General features: G+C 48.2%; 1 protein-coding gene across 11 annotated transcripts in view; it reads left to right on the top strand.

The window, feature by feature from the left end:
* The first annotated feature begins 357 nt into the window (after nt 1-357).
* ZNF618 (zinc finger protein 618) overlaps nt 358-17,958 on the top strand; it is a 149,410-nt gene continuing 131,809 nt past the window's right edge. For all 11 annotated transcript variants that reach the window (XM_041406740.1, XM_041406735.1, XM_041406737.1 and 8 more), the window contains exon 1: nt 358-619. In XM_041406740.1, coding sequence (XP_041262674.1) covers nt 575-619 — 45 coding nt within the window. In that variant the 5' untranslated portion in view covers nt 358-574. The remainder of the gene's footprint in view (nt 620-17,958) is intronic.

The following is a 17,958-nucleotide window of genomic DNA, read 5'->3' as shown; positions in this document are numbered from 1 at the left end:
TTCCCTCGTGTCCCTTCTGGCGGGCCATCTGTCCCCTCTCACTCCGCGTCCCCTCGGATGCCGCTTCGTCCCTAGACCCTTCCCCACGTGCTCAGTGAGGTGTATGAGGGGTACGAGGCCTGGGGAAGCCGTGCGGGACCCGGGCTCTCCCCGCAGCTCCCAGCCGCCGGGCTCTCGCCCCCTGCCCGGGCCGGGGCCACCGCGCCGCCCGGGGGACTCTCGTCGTGCTAGGACGGGGTCCGCGGGGCCCGGGACGGGCCGGGGTCCGCAGCCCGCACCCCGCCACACACACACACCGCGGGACACCTCCCGGGGGGCGCCGCGGCGCCGAGCGGCCCCACGGCGCCGAGCCGGCAGCGCCCGTGCCCGCGGCGGCCGCCCCGGCCCATGCCCCGGGGGGAAGGGGGGCTGCAGCAGCCCGGCGAGCCGCCCACCCGCGCAGCGGGGGCATCGCCCCCACTCGCCGCTCCTGGGAGGGCGGAAAGGAGGCAGCGGCGGCGGCGGCGGCTTTGTGCGCGGCGGGCGGATCGCAGGCCGCGGCGGCGCGGGGCTCGCCTGCTCCCGCCCCAGCCCCATGAACCAGCCGGACGGCTCCGCTCCGGCGGCGGCGGCAGCGCAGGTACGCGGCGGCCGGGCGGCGTGTCCCCGGGGGGAGGCGGAGGGAGCGGGGAGGAAGGGAACGGAAGGGAAGGGAAGGAGGGAGGGCGGCAGCCGCAGCCGCCCCGTCGCGGAGCCCCGGCGGCGCTTTGGCGCAGTGCGCGGGGGCAGCGCCGGCAGCGGCTCTTCCGACCCCGCGGTGCCGGAGCCCGCGGCCGCTCGGACCGGGCGGAAAACAAAGCGGAGCTCAGCAGCCATGTCGGGGACGAGCCGCCCCTCGGCCCGTCCCGGCCCCGCACCCCGGCCCGGCCCGGCCCGGCCCCGCCGCGCTCCGCGCCCCTTCCCGGGCCTTTTGCTTTTTCTATTTCTTTTCCTTCTTTTTTTTTTTTTTTTTCCTTTTTTTTTTTCCTTTTTTTTTTTTTTTTTTTTTTTCCTTTTTTTTTTTCCTTTTTTTTTTTTTTTTTTTTTTTCCTCCTTCTCTTAATTTTTCCTCCGGAACGTTTTGGTTTTTTTCCTCCCCATTTTTTTTTTCCATTAAAACAACGCCACCTAGAGGAGACTATTTCGTAAATAAAAAAAAAAAATTAAAATTAAAAAAAAAAAAAAAAAGGAAATATTCTGCTATTTCTAATTTTTTTCCCAGAAAGTTGGGGCGGGATCCCCCGTGTTGGGGTTCCTCCGGCAGCCTCCCCAGATCCCCGCAAATTTCGTGTGTGTCCCTTTGGCCAAAGCCCAGCTCATGGAAATGAAAATTAAACAGGAATTTGAATGAATTCAGGTTTTTCTCCCCTCCACCCCCATTTTCTGGAGAAAAACGGAGCCTGGGAGCAGCAGTGTGCTGGGAAAGGAAAGTGAGTCAAGTTTTTGGTGGGCCCCCCCGGGTGAGCTGCAGGGAGGGATTAGTTTGGGAAAGTGGGAGAATTGCTGTTCCGGAGCAATTAGGAATTGGGCTTCATTGTAATTTTGAACTTGTGCAGCAAGCTCTGCCAAAACTCAGGGTTTATTTTTTTTCTTTTTGCTGCAGTGCTTAAAGTTATTTTGTTTGAAATGTGGAGTTTTGCAGGAAAATGAAGAACCCAGAAAATTTGCTGTGGACACACCCAAAATTTTTTTTTTTTTTTTTGTGATTTTGGATTTCATGCAAAACTGCTGTTAAACAATGAGGTTCTAAATACAGTCCAAGAAAACACAAGGACAAGCAAAATAAAGAGTAGAATGTCAATTTTATTTTAGAATTTCTTGGCTTTTTGGATGGTTTCTCCTGGCATAATTAAAACAGTTTCCAGCATTTAATTTCCTACTTCTTTTGTAGAGAAGAAAATTTCCATAGTATGGTTTTTAGGTTTTTTTTTCCCTTCTTTTTTTAAACAGACTGTAATAACTCCATGTCCTATGGCTCACATAAATCTAATATTTACACAGGTTTATTATAAGGTCCGCCATGATATTATGAATATGCATAATTAACAATATTGTGAAAAAATAATTGCAGATTTTGTGATTTTCATTTTTTTTCAAACTGAAGTGCCTTTAAAGGGCTCAGCCATGATATTTTTCACAATTTCAAAATCCTTTTTCTCCTTGACTGTTAAAGCCTTGCTGGAGTTTGAATTGAAATTTTTTTTTCATTATTATTTTTGATGGGGTTTTTCTTAATTGTTTTGTTTGTTTGTTTGTTTTAAACGCTGTCCTATCGCTATTATTTTGCTGTTACAGAGTGCCTGTGAGTTCTGGATTGTGCACACACTGGTTTATTATTGTAGGGTTGCCCTTGAATACTGGGGTCTTGGTATTGATCTTTTTAAAAATAAATAACAAAAGAGCACTGAAACATGCATTGTTTCAAGAAAAAAGCAATCTAGGAGAGCTACATGGCCTTTCCACCCAAAAGTGGGGGAGGGAGAGGAAGGGAAAGATTAGGTCAACATTGAGTTTTACCAACCTTGACACAGTATCCTCTCTAAAATGGGGACAAAATAGCAAGATGGCTGGCTCCACAGCTGCAGCAGTTTGGATTTTTTTTTTTTTTCCTTTTTGGAAAAAAGCATTTTTAAATTTTAAACTCCAAAGTGAGTTTCTGGAGCTGCCAGGCACCCACCAGCAAATGCTGAAATCTGGGAGCTGCACAAAATAAAATTAAATTTCAAACCAGAATGAATTTTTAATTTCAAATCTCAAATCCCTGAAAAGTTTTTTTTTTTAAATTTTTTTTTGGTTTCGATTTTCTGTTCCTTGTAATTTGATATTTGCTGGAAATCAAAAAGGAGTGGCTGGTGAATTCAGGGTTTGGGGGCTGTTTTCACTTTTCTCCCCTTTATTTGTTTCATGTTTTGAGTTTTTCAAAGGGGGGGGAAATGGAAAAAATTTGCAAAACAGGATAACTCTTGGGCGGAGGAAGAAATGCTCCGAAATGTCAACTCCATATTTTTATTTTTGCATTTATTTGCCCCCAGCCCCCCCGAAGGGGACCCACCCTCTTCCTGAATCCCTTTTTTAGCAAATAATGGAGCGGGAGGCCGGTGCCAGCCCGGCAGTGGTGCAGTTGGAGCCGGGTGGCACATCTGGGTAAAAATTACACACAATGCTCCAAATTGGATTAAACAATCCTGGAGAATATTTTATTCATGGTTTCATCCAGGAAGCTGTAGCCTGGTGGCTTTTCCATATTCTTACCCTCCAAAAATTCCCTTCCTTGAGCTGCATCCCAGAACTTTTTCTACAATATCATTGTACCCCGAAAAACTGTTTAGCTGTAATTTTTTTTTTTTTTTTAAGGTTTGATTCATTTTTTTCTCATATGAATGAGACCTTTTGATGCTGCTTTTCCTTTGCCCTGCCACACGCCCGGAGATGTGGGGAGCATCCCTGTGGATTTGGGATTTGGGAGGGGATGCACTGATGGGTGCTGCATTTTAATTAGAATTAATGACCAAGCCTCAGTTGTGGGGTCACAGTGCCGACTGTGGCAGTGATGCCTTTCGAGTTTCTCCTGAAGCAGAGGGGTTGAAGCAGGGGAGGCCTGGACTGGAGGTGTTTTCAGCTGTGCTGGGGGTGCTGTGTGTGTGCTCTGCGGCGCTGGGGGCGAGGCCGTGTCCTCCCGCACGGCGATGCTGTGGGAACTGCAACCTTTCCCATCTTTAACTCCCTGGGGAGCTGCAGCTTTCCAGCACCAGCTCCTGCTGCTGGATTCGTAATGAGTCTGAATCTCACCTTTCTGCCTGTCCTTCCAGCACAAACCTGCTCCTGCCTGGAAAAGATTTCATAATTTTTCATTGCAGTCTGCCTTTAGGGGGATTTTTTTTTCCCTTTTTTTTTTTCTTCTGGAAAGTTGATCAATATTTTATCCTTTTCAAAATTGCTGTTGGCAGCCTGGAAGGGGAAGGGGAGGGAGGGAGCTCAGCTGAGTGATACCAACAGATTTCTTGTGACATAACTGAAATGTATTTTTTAAAAAAGAAAAATTTCCAGGACCTCATTTTCAGTGACATATTTTCATCCCAGAATGAAAACAGACATAATATTATTAAAGTAGTAGATAATATTTATACAAATGCCATATAAAACCTTGGGAGGTTATTGCATGACTCCAGGATAATTTAAATATATATCTCTGCCATAATGCAATGCTGGGAATAGTTCAGTTCACAGGTGCAGTCACGTGGCCCCGGTGATGCACAGTCAAGTTTGCAATTATGCAAGTGCAGGAGTGAAATTAGAGTTGAATTAGTGTTCTAAAAATTAGATTAATTTAATTTTAATTTTATTTTGCAGGGGAGAAGGTTGAAACCTGCTCTAAGAGTCGTGCTGACACAGAGTCAGGATTTGTGCCCAGTGTGCCTGGGCAGGCTCAGGCTGGAGCTCAGGGCAAGGTTCTTCCCCCAGAGGGTGCTGGCACTGCCCAGGCTCCCCAGGGAATGGGCACGGCCCCGAGGCTGCCAGAGCTCCAGGAGCCTTTGGACAGCGCTGCCAGGGATGCCCAGGGTGGGCTTGGTGGGGGGGTCTGGGCAGGGACAGGGGCTGGGCTGGGTGACCCTGGTGGGTCCCTCCAGCTCAGGATATTCTGTAGATCAGTAATTCTTTGGATGCTGTGCCTGTTCAAGGATTTCGACCTTCCCACCGTCGCATGGCAGGACTTGGTACAAGGTCCTGGATGCTGCTCCTGATGCCCGTGGCACAGGTCCCTATGGCACAGCCCCCCATGTCACAGCCCCCCGTGGCACAGGTCCTGCAGGGCCACGCTGGCTCCAGGTGTGTAGCAGTGTTGGGTCCCTGGCACTGCCCATGGAGTACCTGGTGGCCTCTACTTGAGCATCTTCAGCTTGAGCATGGCTCATATTTCAGGACTGGCACAGGGGAGCGTGCCAGCCAGCCCAGGGTGCTGTAGGATAGGGGTGTGTGGGAAGTGTGGCACGTCCCAAGGGTTTGCTGCGTCCCCATTCCCTGCAGGTGCTACCCTGGGCTCTGTGCTTGCTCCAGTCCATGCTTGGATCCCTGCAGGCGGTATTTGTGTGCTGTAAAACAGACAAGGGTGGTCCTGCAGATGTGGAGAGCCACCCCAAAATGTGAGTTTTGTCAGACATTTGCCAGATCAGGCACTATTTGTACATCATGTACCAGGTAGGGTGAGGGAAAGAGGTGCCTGGGCAGGGGCTGTCAGTGCTGCTGGAGGCTGTGCATATTCTTGGTAAGGGACATGGGAAATGGCCCCAGGAGATGTTTATTTCTTGCAATTTCCACATTTCTGTGCATCCAGCATTGTGCATATTTGGAATTTCACATTTACGGATTCCATTTGGCCATACCGTATTTTCTGGGGAAGAAGTTTCTAATTTTTAAAGGTCTTTTATGGATTAATTGCTAGTCATCTGCCTCCTTTTTGCTTTTGTTTGATTCTTTGAATGTCTCTTGATTATTTTGTACTATGTGATGCCAATTTAGTGGTTAACTAGTATGCAAACTACATCTGGACGTGTTGACTTTGCATTAACAATCATTGATTTGTCTGGAGCAAGGGAATAGAAATGAATGCTGCTGTTTACCATGGATAGTATATGAAAAATAACCATTTGCAATGTGCCTTTCATCAGGGGCACAGGGCTCTGGTGCAGCTTGTCACAGTGGCTCTGCCTCATCACGTGAGAGCTGAATTTTTAAACCACGGCAGCAGAAAAAGGCACTGGGGAAGGCAGGGGCTCCTGCTGTGTGGGGAAGTTGCCCCGTGTAGGAGCAGCTCCTGGTGATCTTGGGTAGCTCTGGTGACAGTGGGAGTGGGATAAAGTTGTAACAGAGAGGGAGTGGAAAAACATGAATAATAATAATGTGTAATACACAATATGTAACATATAATATACACCACATGTATAGAGCTTTTCTCTTGGGAACATAACCAAGAGGATGCAAAATTTAATAATCAAAAATAATAAGCAGAAGGTTGAGTTGATGGTGGCTTCAGCAACAGCTGTTTCTCCCCAAAACCCGTGGCTGCAGCCATTTGGAGGGCTCTGGATGGAGCAGGGTTTGGTGCCTGCTGTCCTTGCCTGGCTGTGGGGAAGCTGGGATGTGGCTGTGGCTGTTCAGGTGACCCTGGGATGTGGGAGGCATTGCTGCACATTCGTGTCTCCTCTGGAAGAGGGGAAAGGCTGAGCAGATACTCTCTGCAGAGGAGGTCTCTTCCCAAGATGCGCTGAAGGTATCAGAGCTGCCTTGCACTCGCTGCTTGGTGTTCCAAAGTACATTCACAGTGGTCCCTTGGTTGAGCTTTGATGTTCAGACCCTGAGTCCCTTGGATCCACTCATCCCTGGATCTTTTCTGCTGTCTCCTGCTGAGGGCTCTTGCTGCTGCTGATGGGGTTGTGGTGGGTGCGATGCACAGTGTCAGTGTTGGTCATCCTTTGGGCTGGGCTCAGCAGTGAGATTCTTTCCGCACTGAAATTGCTTTGCTCATGCTGGAACATGCGTGTCAGACCCCAAATGATGGACACAAGTCATCTCCTGAAGTGTGGGGTTTGTACTCCAACACTACTGAGTGTGTAAATGCACAGGGAGGTGATGGGCAAGCTGCATGGTGGCTCTCTGAGTTACTTGGGTTTCACTTGTTGGATTCTCCCAAAGCGAGCAGTGGCAGAAAAAAGAGATTAAATGAAGAAAATTCTCCCCTGTGCTCATTGGAAGTGCAGAGAAGCTTTGTGCATTTGGGCAAGGAGGCAGCACGGAGGGCATGAGCGGCGTGGCAGTTACACAGGTAGATTAGAATCCATCCCCTTAATTAAACCCCCTCTGTACCCATGGAGAAGAGTTCTTGTGGTGTGTGTTTTCCAGATTTTTGGCAGTTGAGTGGCAGTTAGCTCTGGTTCACTGACCAGGCTGCGAGGGATTGTGCCAGCATGCTGGGAGCTCTTGCTCCAGCTGGGATGCTGCCTGGGGCAGCCTGGGGAGCAGAGGCAGGGAGGGGGCACAGGGCATGTTCTGCCTGCCCTTGATGGGGTCAAACCAGCTGGACCCCCTGCCTGTGCCTCCCTCTGTGTGGCTGTCCCCAGGTGACTCTTGGCCGAGGCCAGGGCAGAGTCCCATCCTGCCAGGTGATGGAACTTGTGGTTTATGGAGCTGTGCTGCCTCTGGAGAAGCTGGAGGCCATGTGGCTCTTTTGGGGTGAAACTGCAGAGCCCTGGGTCAGCCTGGCATGGGGCTGTCCCCATGGGAAGGGCCGAGGGTGACCAAGCCTTGTGCTTTTTGCTGGTGGGAGCAATATCACCACACCAGTTCCTCTGCTAGAGCAGCTTTCCTTGGGAGTCCCTCCCTTTATTTCCCTCACCTCTATTTCCAAGGCACTCCAGTGTGTGCTTAGAAAGGTTTCTCTGCTGTACTGTACCTGCAAAGATTTAATTATATAGGCAAGGCTTTCCTTGTTTGTGATTCCCAACACTCCTGCTTGTTTCATGTCTATATTTGGCTGGTGTAATGTGGAAAATGAGGCTGGAAGTGGAGAAGTAGAGACTAGAGAATTTGCCTGCACTGATAAGGGGCTGACAAAGGGAAACATGAATGTCAGAGTGTGGAGCAGAGAGGAGCTGCTGGAGCCTGGAGGAGCTGCCATAGGTATTTGAGGGATCAATACCTGTGCTGTGTTTGTGCATGTGGATGTGCCTGGGACACTCCTGGATGCAGTGAGGTTCTCAGCTGGGTCTGGGATGCTGTGAGGGCTGTTGGGTCCAGACTGTGCCTGGGCCAGGAACACAGGGGCTCTGTGGTGTTTTCTGCCCTGGTTTAGAGATCAGGGGTGTTGTCACACAAGGTTTGATATCTCAGCAACTGACAGAAGTGAGAGCAGCCAGGTATGTCAGACCTTCCCACTGGCAGTGAGCTGAGCCACTCAGCTCACATTGGGATGGGCCAAATGTGCTCACATGCCAGTGCTAGTGTCCCAATGGCACCACTGTGTCTCCAGGCTCTTCAGGATTTAATATTTGTTGTGATTTCATTTTACTAGATACACACAGGCAGCAGTAATCTTATGGGAGTTAATTTTTTGCTCTGCGTGGGTGTAGGTATCCTTTCCTGCCTGAAAATAGCAGCAGAAGTCAGTTTTCAGAAGTTGGGTGTGCTTGCGTTGAAGGGCCGTCATTTACTGCTTCCAGTATGTTGAGAACAATTTTAGTGCAAGTATTTAATTGCTTTAGACCTATTTTTAGAAATATTAAACCTCAGTTTTCAGAACTGCAACCAAAGCCAGCATCTCTGCTGGTGTGGGAGAGCCAGGAGGGGAACCTGGAGGAAAACCTGGAGTGATGTGGGCTGGCCCCACTGGGAGCAGGGCAGGGCGTGGGGTGCTGCAGAGCCTTTGGGGTGCACACTTGAAATCGAGTTGTCTCTATTTTGGTGAGATTTTTTTTTACTACTATTCTATTTACTTGGTTACACGAGGAGAGAATGAATGAATGAAACCCGTTTCCAGCAGATTTGTAGAATTTCTTGAGTGAAGTCTGCAGGCTGGTGGATGGAGCTTGGAGGCTGAGCTGGGAGCATCCAGAGAACGGCGTGCAGGCAGCCCCAGTAGGGCTCTGGCTCGAAAACCAAGAATAGCTCCTGCTTTTCTGGGTGTAAATCTGTCACTTGAGGTCTGATATGCCTTACTCTGTGGGCTGCAAATCCTGAGCTTTCACTGGCGTTTGTGAGATATTTGTGATTTTGAGGGTGGGAAGAGAGTTGTAAGAAGGCAGGATAATTATTGGCTGGGAATAAAATAGCTTTTTGAATTTGTGCATGCATTTTGGAAACTCAGTGGGGAGGGACAGCTGGATTTGGATCATGCTGATGGCAGAGGGGATCTGAAAATCCCCTTGGGAATTCAGCAGGACTTCTCTTTGCAGTCAGGGGATGCTGTTGAAGATGCTGAAGGGCAATGGCAGGGACAGTGACACCAGGGGACAGGCTGGGACCTGGCCTTTGGTGGCCCTGGGGTTGGTGGGGGCTGGCAGGGCTGGAGTTGGACTTCAGCAGGGAAGGTATTAATGAATGACCACCAGGAAGGTTGCCCTGGGGTATGTCTTGACTTGGCTTCAGGGCATCTCTCTGTTTATGGTTAATACTACTGGGGTTGCTGCATATTAACTCCCAAGGGAGGCATACTTCTGCTTTCTTATGTGCCTTTATTTTAGAGGCCTTTAAATTTGGCTGGTTGGTGATGGCAGCAGTAGGAATTGGCATTTCTGCTCCATGGGATTTGTTAGGACATGCCAGAGACACAGCCTGGCAGGGGACCTGCTGTGCCTGGAGTTCGGGAGGGCGCTGGGCAAAAAATAAAAAATGTAAATGTACCCAGAGAGAGCGTTCAGGTGGAGATACATCCAGAGAGCCACACTGCATCCCGAGGGGTCGGGGAGCCCTGCTGCTGTGCTGCTCCTGGGCTGCTGGCACATGCCAGGGGATGTAGGAGAGTCCCCTGGAACATTTACTGCAGAACAGCAGCCCAGAGGGTGCTGGCACTGCCCAGGCTCCCCAGGGAATGGGCACGGCCCCGAGGCTGCCAGAGCTCCAGGAGCCTTTGGACAGCGCTGCCAGGGATGCCCAGGGTGGGATTGTTGGGGGGTCTGGGCAGGGACAGGGGCTGGACTCAATGATCCCTGTGGATTTCTTCCATCTCTGGGTATTCTCTGTGATCCACATGGATGGAATAGTGGTGCCCTTGGTAAATGAGGTCCCTTTTCCTGAAATCTTGCATGTATTTAAATTTTTGGTGAGTTTTTTTTGTTTCTTTGGTTGGTCTTTTTGTTATTGTTGTGGTTGTTTTTTTTTTTTTCTTTTTTTTTTTTTTTCCCCTGTGTAATCTGATTTGGTTTAGTTGCCAGAAAGTAGATTTGCTGAGAGTGCTGCCTTTGCTTTTGGTTCCTGATAAGGTGGAGGAGATAAGTCCCACGTTGTGGCTGTTTGTTTGTGTGAGTTTGGGAAATGTTTGTGCTTCCCTCCTTTGACAGGGAGCTCCTGGCTGTCCTCCTGCAGCATAAACACTGCTTGTGATTGGAGTTCATTATGTGAGATTTAAAATGTATAAAATGAAATGTTCCTGTCTGCTTTAAGCAGACATATGTCTACAGTTTGCAAATTAACCTAATTAAATATATATGTAGAAATTTATGATATTCAGCTCCTAGCACAAGGTATGCAATTAGCATCCTTGCCAGCAAGGAATTTTCCATTTCTGTCTTGACTTTTCCTCATAGGAGATGTGGTTTGGGGTTTTTAAATTTTTTTTTTTTATTTTTAATCTTCAATCTCTAATTTTTGTTCTGCTTTGGAATTCACTTAGGGACGAGTCCTGTGGGGATTTAGGCTTGTGGTTAAATTTCCCTACAGGCAGCTTTGACTGAAGTCAGTGAAACATTCCCTAATTCCTGGGCTCCAGCCTGTCCCTTTGCCTCTGCAGGACAGGAGGAGTTTGTTTTGTTGAGAGAATATCATGAGCAAAACAGCATTCTGGAGGAAAAAATTGCATTTGAATATTTACATTTTTCAAGGCTCTTCCTTCCTCCCACCCAAAAATAGCAAAGAAAAATTTATCTGTCTCCTCTTGATTTATGGAATTTTCAAGTGTTTGGCCAGTGTTGTTTCCAAAACACCCCATCCCTCTACCTGAGCTGTCTCCATGGCAGGAGGGCCCTCACACAAGAAGTACAAATCCATTAATACAACCTCTCAATTAGCAATATTCTGGCACCAGGAATACTACTTTTAGTTCCTTTTCTGACAAAGTGTTGGGTTGTTTTTTTTTTTTTTTTTTTAATATTTAAAGTTTGATCCCATTAGAATAGTTTCCTATATAAATAATAATTTGGTCTATTTTGCATATCAATAGTTGACTCCATTTTGTTCACAAAAAGCCTTTTTTTCCCCATAAACATCCCCACTGTTCCAACCCAGAAGGTACTCTTTATTAGCCAAACCAACCAAGTTATGACGTTCCCAGCTCAGCTATTTTAATGATCCCACAAACCCAAAAAAGCAGTAGGAAATTTTTCAGAAGCAAACTGGAGAAACTTTTTTTTTTTTTTTTTTTGGGACATCATAAGTTTTGAACTTTCTGTCCAATTATTTTTGTTACATTTTTCCAAGCTTCAGGCTGTAAATTCAAAGAATTTGGAATTGATCTTTCTTCCTGGAGATTGTTTAGGGGTGTCAGAGGTGGCCCAGCACTGTGTGGAAGAGCTGAGGGCTCAGCAAACATGCTGCCTTCATTCCTAATTCCTGTGTAAGATCTATTGATAATTCTGCATGGGCAAGGTGAGATGTTGGATCATAACCATTCCCCCACCCTTGGACACCTCCACAAGTCTCTCCTCCTGTATTTTCCTTTGACTTTGCTGCTCTGCTATGTTTCCCACCTCTCTGTTTTCAAGGCAGAGGGAATTTTACTCTTGTCTGTCCCTTTGCAGGAGCTCTCTGCTCTCCCAGGTTGAGCTCCTTGGTGTTTCCTGCCCTCCCTGGCTGTTTCTGTGCCCTCTCCATTACAGGGATGCCTTTTCAAAGGCCATCAGCAGCTCTGATTACCACTTCTCCATCACCAGGTGTTGTGGGGTGACCCAACTCCATAAATTAGAAGAAGAAAGTGCTGATGCAGGCTGGTTTGGGGGTTTCCTTGTGAGCCTGCAGCCTTGCCAGCTGTCTCATGCTCAGGTCCTTTGTAGCTCCAGCTATGGGACACATGATTTACTGCCAGAGCTGTATTTTCCACTGCCTCAGGTGTTTCTTGCTCACCTCAGTGCTGTGCCCACTTTGGAGGCTCCTCGGATCTTGTCCCAGGATGTGCTGCAGCCCCTTGGGATGTGGATTTTCTGTAGCCTGGCATTACCCACCACCAAGGCAATCATTTGGATAATTGCAGCATCTGCAATTTATTTAGGCAAATAGGGGACTGAAAAATATTTGCTTTTGCTTGCTTGTGGGATTTATTTTTAGGGTTTAGCTTTGTGCTTTGGGAAGCAAAGCCGAGCCATCCCGTTGTCCCTTTTCCCTGAGGTGCTCTTTGGGGCTGTTCTGGCCACCCTGTCCATGGCACAGGAGTTTGCCTGCCTGGATCACCCTTCTTGCCCTTGTCTGCTCCCTGATTTTGTTTTGCAGTCTCCGTGCAGGTGGATCACCAGGGGCTGTGGCTGAAGCTTTATGCACGGGCACATTTCTGTCCCCACGCCCATAATGAGTGGCTGGTTCCATCAGAGGCCCTCAGGTGCTGCAGAGGTGCCCCTGTGCCTCCTGCCTGGCCTTGGTGAATGCTGATGGCTCATTTGGGCACCTCGGTGTGATGCAAGTGCTGCTTTCCCTGCGCCGTTCCCTCCCCAAGCCCCGCGCGGTGCTCGGAGCAGATGGCTGCGGGACCCCACTGTGATAATGAACTATTCCTGCCCTTTATTTTCCCTCTCTTAATCAGTGGTTAATCAATGAGGTGACTTCTTACTTCATCCTGTGCATGTGAAAGTGCTGTGAGTGCACTTGCCACAAGAGCTTTCGCAGAGCAAACTTTTCTGGAAGCCTTTGGAAGTCTGGGTGCACCACGCCCTGTTCTACCTGCAGCTGCCTCTGCCGGCAGGGCTCAGAAGCCAGGGACTTAGGGCTGCAGGAACCACAGTGACTCCTGGTGTTCCTTTCTAATCCATGGGAACATTGACTTTTAATTGTTTTGTTTTGGATTTTTTTAAATTACTATTTATAGTAATTTTTCTGCCACAAAAATGAAGTTCTGCAGTTCCTTGGAGCCCTTTTGAAACTGGGGTCACATTCAGTGCTAGCTGGTTCATAGGTGGGCAGCAGTGATTTTGGAGATGCTGGATGATTTTAATAGCTTAATGCCTTTCAGACTTTTGGCTGGATGCTGTTGGGCCCTGGAGATTTTTAGTTTTTTGCTGTTAATTTTGCTAGGCAGGACTGTAGCTTTTCCTGGTGACCCCACAGTTTGAGGCAGATGCTCTGCTCATTCCTCATGAAGGAAGAGTCCGGGAAAGGAAGTGCTGAGCCCTGTCACAAGTGAGCTCTGGTGCAAAGAAGTTGAATTTTTATCCTGTGGTTTTATCTTTCTTCAGTGCTTGATTTATACCAGAATCTGGCAGATTTTTGGTGCTTGTGTGTTTGATTGTTAATTTATTTTTTCCTTCAATGACCTGTTTCTTAAAATCTTTTTCTGCATTGACTTTTTTATGGCTTAAAGTGTAGCTTCCTTGAGTTTATATTCTCCTAATTTGGATTTCTTTCTGAGGGCATCTTTTTATTTCTAATGGCCTTTTCCACTCTGCTGTTTAGCTATGATTTTTGTTTAACAAACCCCCTTTGGTAGGTGATAATCATGTCCAAGTTTTCCACCTCACCTGCAAGGCCTTTTAGCTGCTCCATTAACACTCTTAACAAATTTTCCTGTTTATGGAATCACAGAATAGTTCCTCCTGTGAGGAAAAGCTGAGAGAATTGCGATTGTTCAGCCTGGAAAAGAGAAGGCTTTGGGATGACCTCACTGTGGCCTTCCAGGGGGTCTGCAAGAAAGGCATGGAGGGACAGGACACAGGGAATGGCTTCCACTGCCAGAGGGCAGGGCTGGATGGGATGTTGGGAATTAGGAATTGTTCCCTGTGAGGGTGGGCAGGCCCTGGCACAGGGTGCCCAGAGCAGCTGTGGCTGCCCCTGGATCCCTGGCAGTGCCCAAGGCCGGGTTGGAAAGGGTGGGAACAGCCTGGGACAGTGGAAGATGTCCCTCGAATGGCAGGGGTGGCACTGGATGTGCTTTAATGTCCCTCCCAAACCAGACCAGTCTGGGATTCCATGGTGTGCCATGTGTGGGGACACAGTGTGGGGACAGAAGTCCTGTGTGTGGGACCTTGAGCACCATTTCTGCATCAAACTGCCTTTCAGATTTGCAAGTCTCTGTGGGATTATCTGAATTCTCCTCTGACTGAAATTGTGTTTCCTGCCTTGGCAGAGACCTGCAGCCTCTCTGCTGTTCCTTGGCATTTTGAGCATCCCTCTGTACTCTGCTTTTCTGGGATGGGCTCCCAGTCCATCAGGGTTCTCTGCTACCTTCTGTCATAATAATCTTGTTTCATTTATTGGGCTGCACTCTGGTTCTCTGTCAACACAGCTCCATCATTCCCATGTAATTTGGATATGGATTGCAATGCCTTGAGTATTTTGTCTCCTACCTGAAATTTTATGAAGCTCTTCAGGGATACAGTACATTTATGACCTCATCAATAGAAAATGCTTCACTTACAATGGATGTTCCTGTAACTTTGATTCTCTCAGGCTTTAGTTTAAATAGGTTTTATATGCTGGCATCTGTTTTCACTTTGGTTTTGATGCTGTCTGGCTTACTCAGAGGAGCTCCCTTTGGCTCAGGCCCTCCTCAGCTCCCACCCTGCAGTCTGGTTACAGGTGAGGCCTGATGAGATTTCGCAAAAAGGTCCCGAGTTTCACTTTCTGAGGCTCTTCTGTCCTCTGTGCCATTTGCAGGCGTTTTTAGCAAAGTGTGGTCTCTGCCATGAAGTGAGAGCCATAGTCTGGGTTTAAAATTGGTCTCCATGTGGGGTGCAGCTGGTGTAGGGCAGGACCCTGAACCCCCCTCTCCTGCCTCCCCTCCCTCCCTTGCAGCCTGAGCTCCTGTGAGCAGGGCAGCACTGTGCTGGTGAGAATTAAAACAGAATAAAAGGGAAAAAAAGGAATATTAAGAGGAAGAGATGACAGTTATCCTTGAGTTAGAAGTTATCAAGTGCAGAAAATGGATAAAGGAAGTTAAAAACACAAGGGAAAAAAAAATCTGTGACTGTCAGTGCAAGGAACAGTAAGAAAGTATTTGTATTAGGAACAAAAGAAATTCTAATAATGGTTTGTGTAGACTTATCACGGCTGAGGAGAGGTAAAATGCATAATAAAGCAGAAAAACTAGACATGTTTAATAAATATTGCTGTTCCCTATTTGTAAGGAGGAGGAATGATCCACTCTCAGCCCATGTGCACAGGGGCTGCCCGGGCCAGCCCCAGCCAGAGGCTGAGCAGGTCAGGGGTTTGGGGTTTCCAGCTGCTCCTTGGGGTGATGTTCTGTGGACACTGCTGCTGGGTCTGCCCCTTGGGCTCCTGCAGGATTTGGATACAGAGAATATTGCAGAGGATTTGGTGGTGCTGCTGTTGTGCTGCCTTGGCCCGGCCAGGATGGGGATGGGAGCACAGGGGAGGAGTCGGTGGGAATGTCAGGCTGGGTTTGTTCTCCAGCAGAAGGGATGGAGGGAGTGTGTCCTGAGCTGGCCAAACAGCTGAGTTTGTGTCATTCCCCAAAGAACTGGAGTCAGTCAGGCTGCAAACAGGGTCTGGCATGGCCACAGGCATTGACAGTGGTGGTGGTGAGGAAGGAGGGACTGCAGCTGCCCACAGGGATTTGGGTCATGGAGTCGTCTTCATGGGGTGAACTTTGATTTGGGATTGGGCACCTGGAGGGATGGGGCTGCATCTGCTTTTGGTGTGGGGAGACCAGAGAGGAGCAGAAGTGCCAAACCAGGCGTTGGGGTGGGAAAGGGACAAATGCTGAAGGGTGGCACTGAGCAGTGGCACTGAGTCTGGGAGTGGGGGACTGCCAGCCACGGTTGTCAGAGCGAGGGGGCCGTGTGTGAACAGCTCTTCTCTCGCCTGTGCTTTAATACATCACCCCCATTTTCAGTTCCCTCATTTCCTTCAGAGATGTTGAAAAGTTGGAGAAGACACAGAACGTGTGAGCGGAGCGACGCAGTTTGAGGAGTCAAAGAAAATACTCATTAGTGTTTGTTGTTAAACATTTGGGGACGTGCACTGTATTTTGGGAAACTCTCTGCCAAAAAAAAACTCACTCGATTTTTATCTTCATGGAGCCAGTTCTCCATGGGTTTATAAAGCAGAAAATTAAAAAAGCAGGTAACAGAACCTTTGGTTTTAGCAAAGTGCATAGCAAGAAACAATACCTGGAAGCAGGATCCAAACACTGAGATGACAAAATGAAGACGCAAAAAACATTTCTAAAAGTAGGAGGTGGAAATTTTGAGCAGCAGGGCAGATTGGCTGTTAGAACAAACTGCCAAGGGGAGCTGTGGGTGCAGCATGCTGGGTGCTGGTGCTTGTTCTCTGTCGGTGGAATAAGTGCTTCAGGGTTCAGAGCAGTGAGCGAGGGCAGAGCTGTGCTATGGTGTAAAGAATGGCCGTTCTGTGGCTTCACAAAAGATCCCACTTTCTGCCTCTGTTTTGGTGTCCTGTTTCCCAGTGTCTGAAAGCAGATGGTTGGGGAAGGATTTTAAGTAACAGAGGAAATACCGAGTCAGCTTCCCTTTAATTTACTCTCTAGGTTCCACCAAATGGACACTAAATTATTCTCACTTCCAAACCCTACAGGATGCTCCAAACTCTCCAGACCATCACCCACACCCTGGTGCAAGCCCTTGCATGAAGTCAAAGTATTTCCAGGTGGCTTTTTCCCCCTTAGAAGAGATATAACTGAAGAAATTAATATGTAATCTCCTGTAACATTGAGCACAAAAGGATATTTGTTTACTTTTTGAGGCAGGAAATGATAATGAATAAGGTAGTTAGGGAACACATGGGGCTCAGTCATTAAACAATCTGCTTTATATTCCTAATGCAAAAGCAATGGGCTGAGCAGCAGAGAGAAGAGTGCTTAGAGCAGTATAGAAGAATATCGATTTTTATGGAAGCACTTGTGGTCTAGAGGAGACTCCATTCCCTCTCCCAAGAGGAAACCTGTTGTTGAAAAGAGAACCTATTGTAGAAAACCTCTTGTAGACAAAATGGGAGATATTTACAAACTGCTGCAGAGATCAGAGAGGAAATTTCCCCTGGTTGACTCTGAAATCAGGCAAAAAAAAGCATCAACTGAGCTGAGGTGGCTGAGTGAAGATGTAAACAGTATTAGGAGCAGTAAGCAGTAGGCTTTTAAAAAGTATAAACAGTCTGGTAAGGAGGAGGATAGGAAGATCTATTAAAATAAGCAGAAGGCAGTTAAAAGGATAATTAGGAAGGCAAAAAGAAGTAGAGAAGATCTAATTGCTAAGAATATTTTGACTTCAAAGAGTTCTTTAGATATATTCAGAGCAGACAGAAGCTAGCAGAGGAAACTTGTCCACTGAAGAAATGCCAGGGATTGGAGGAGGAGATCTTTGAAGAGCGTGTTTGTGAATGAGCTATTGGGTGCCTCTGGCTGGGGCTGTGCCCCCAGGGGGTGCTTGGCACCCCCGTGTCCAGGACCCAGCTCGTGTCCTGTGCTGGGAGCCCTGATCAGCAAAGGGAGCTGCAGAACCCTTGGGCACCTTCACATTCTGGGAATGCTGTTTTTAAGCTAAGGTTTGTGCAGCTCACTGGGAGCCTTGAAGTCTTCAGTTGCATGGCAAAAAAGCCTTGTGCTGCACTCACCTGTGAGTGTTGGGGTGACCCTGTGCCACAGCCAGGCTTGAAGATTTTTCTGAGGACCTTCATGACTGCCAGGTTGGAGAATACCTCTCAGATGAAGATATGTTTTCCAGAAGAAGATCTTTGATCAGTCACCACTTTTTTAACCAGAGCAGAGCACTGAGTGCCATGTCCAGTCATTTCTTGAACCTCCAGGGATGGGGACTCTACCACTTGCCTGGGCTGCCCATTCCTATGCTTGACCACCCTTTCCATGAGGATGCTCATTCTGATGTCCATCCTGAGCCTCCCCTGGCCCAGCCTGAGCTGTTCCCTCTCCTCCTGTCCCTGTTCCCTGGGAGCAGAGCCCGACCCCCCCGGCTGTTCCCTCCTGTCAGGAGTTGTGCAGAGCCACAGGGTCCCCCTGCGCCTCCTTTTCTCCAGGCTGAGCCCCTTTCCAGCTCCCTC

This window comes from Onychostruthus taczanowskii, unplaced genomic scaffold, assembly GCF_017590055.1.
Source record: "Onychostruthus taczanowskii isolate IOZ18803 unplaced genomic scaffold, ASM1759005v1 scaffold25, whole genome shotgun sequence".
Classification (NCBI taxonomy): Eukaryota; Metazoa; Chordata; class Aves; order Passeriformes; family Passeridae; genus Onychostruthus; species Onychostruthus taczanowskii.
This window is presented reverse-complemented; position numbering and strand designations above follow the sequence as displayed.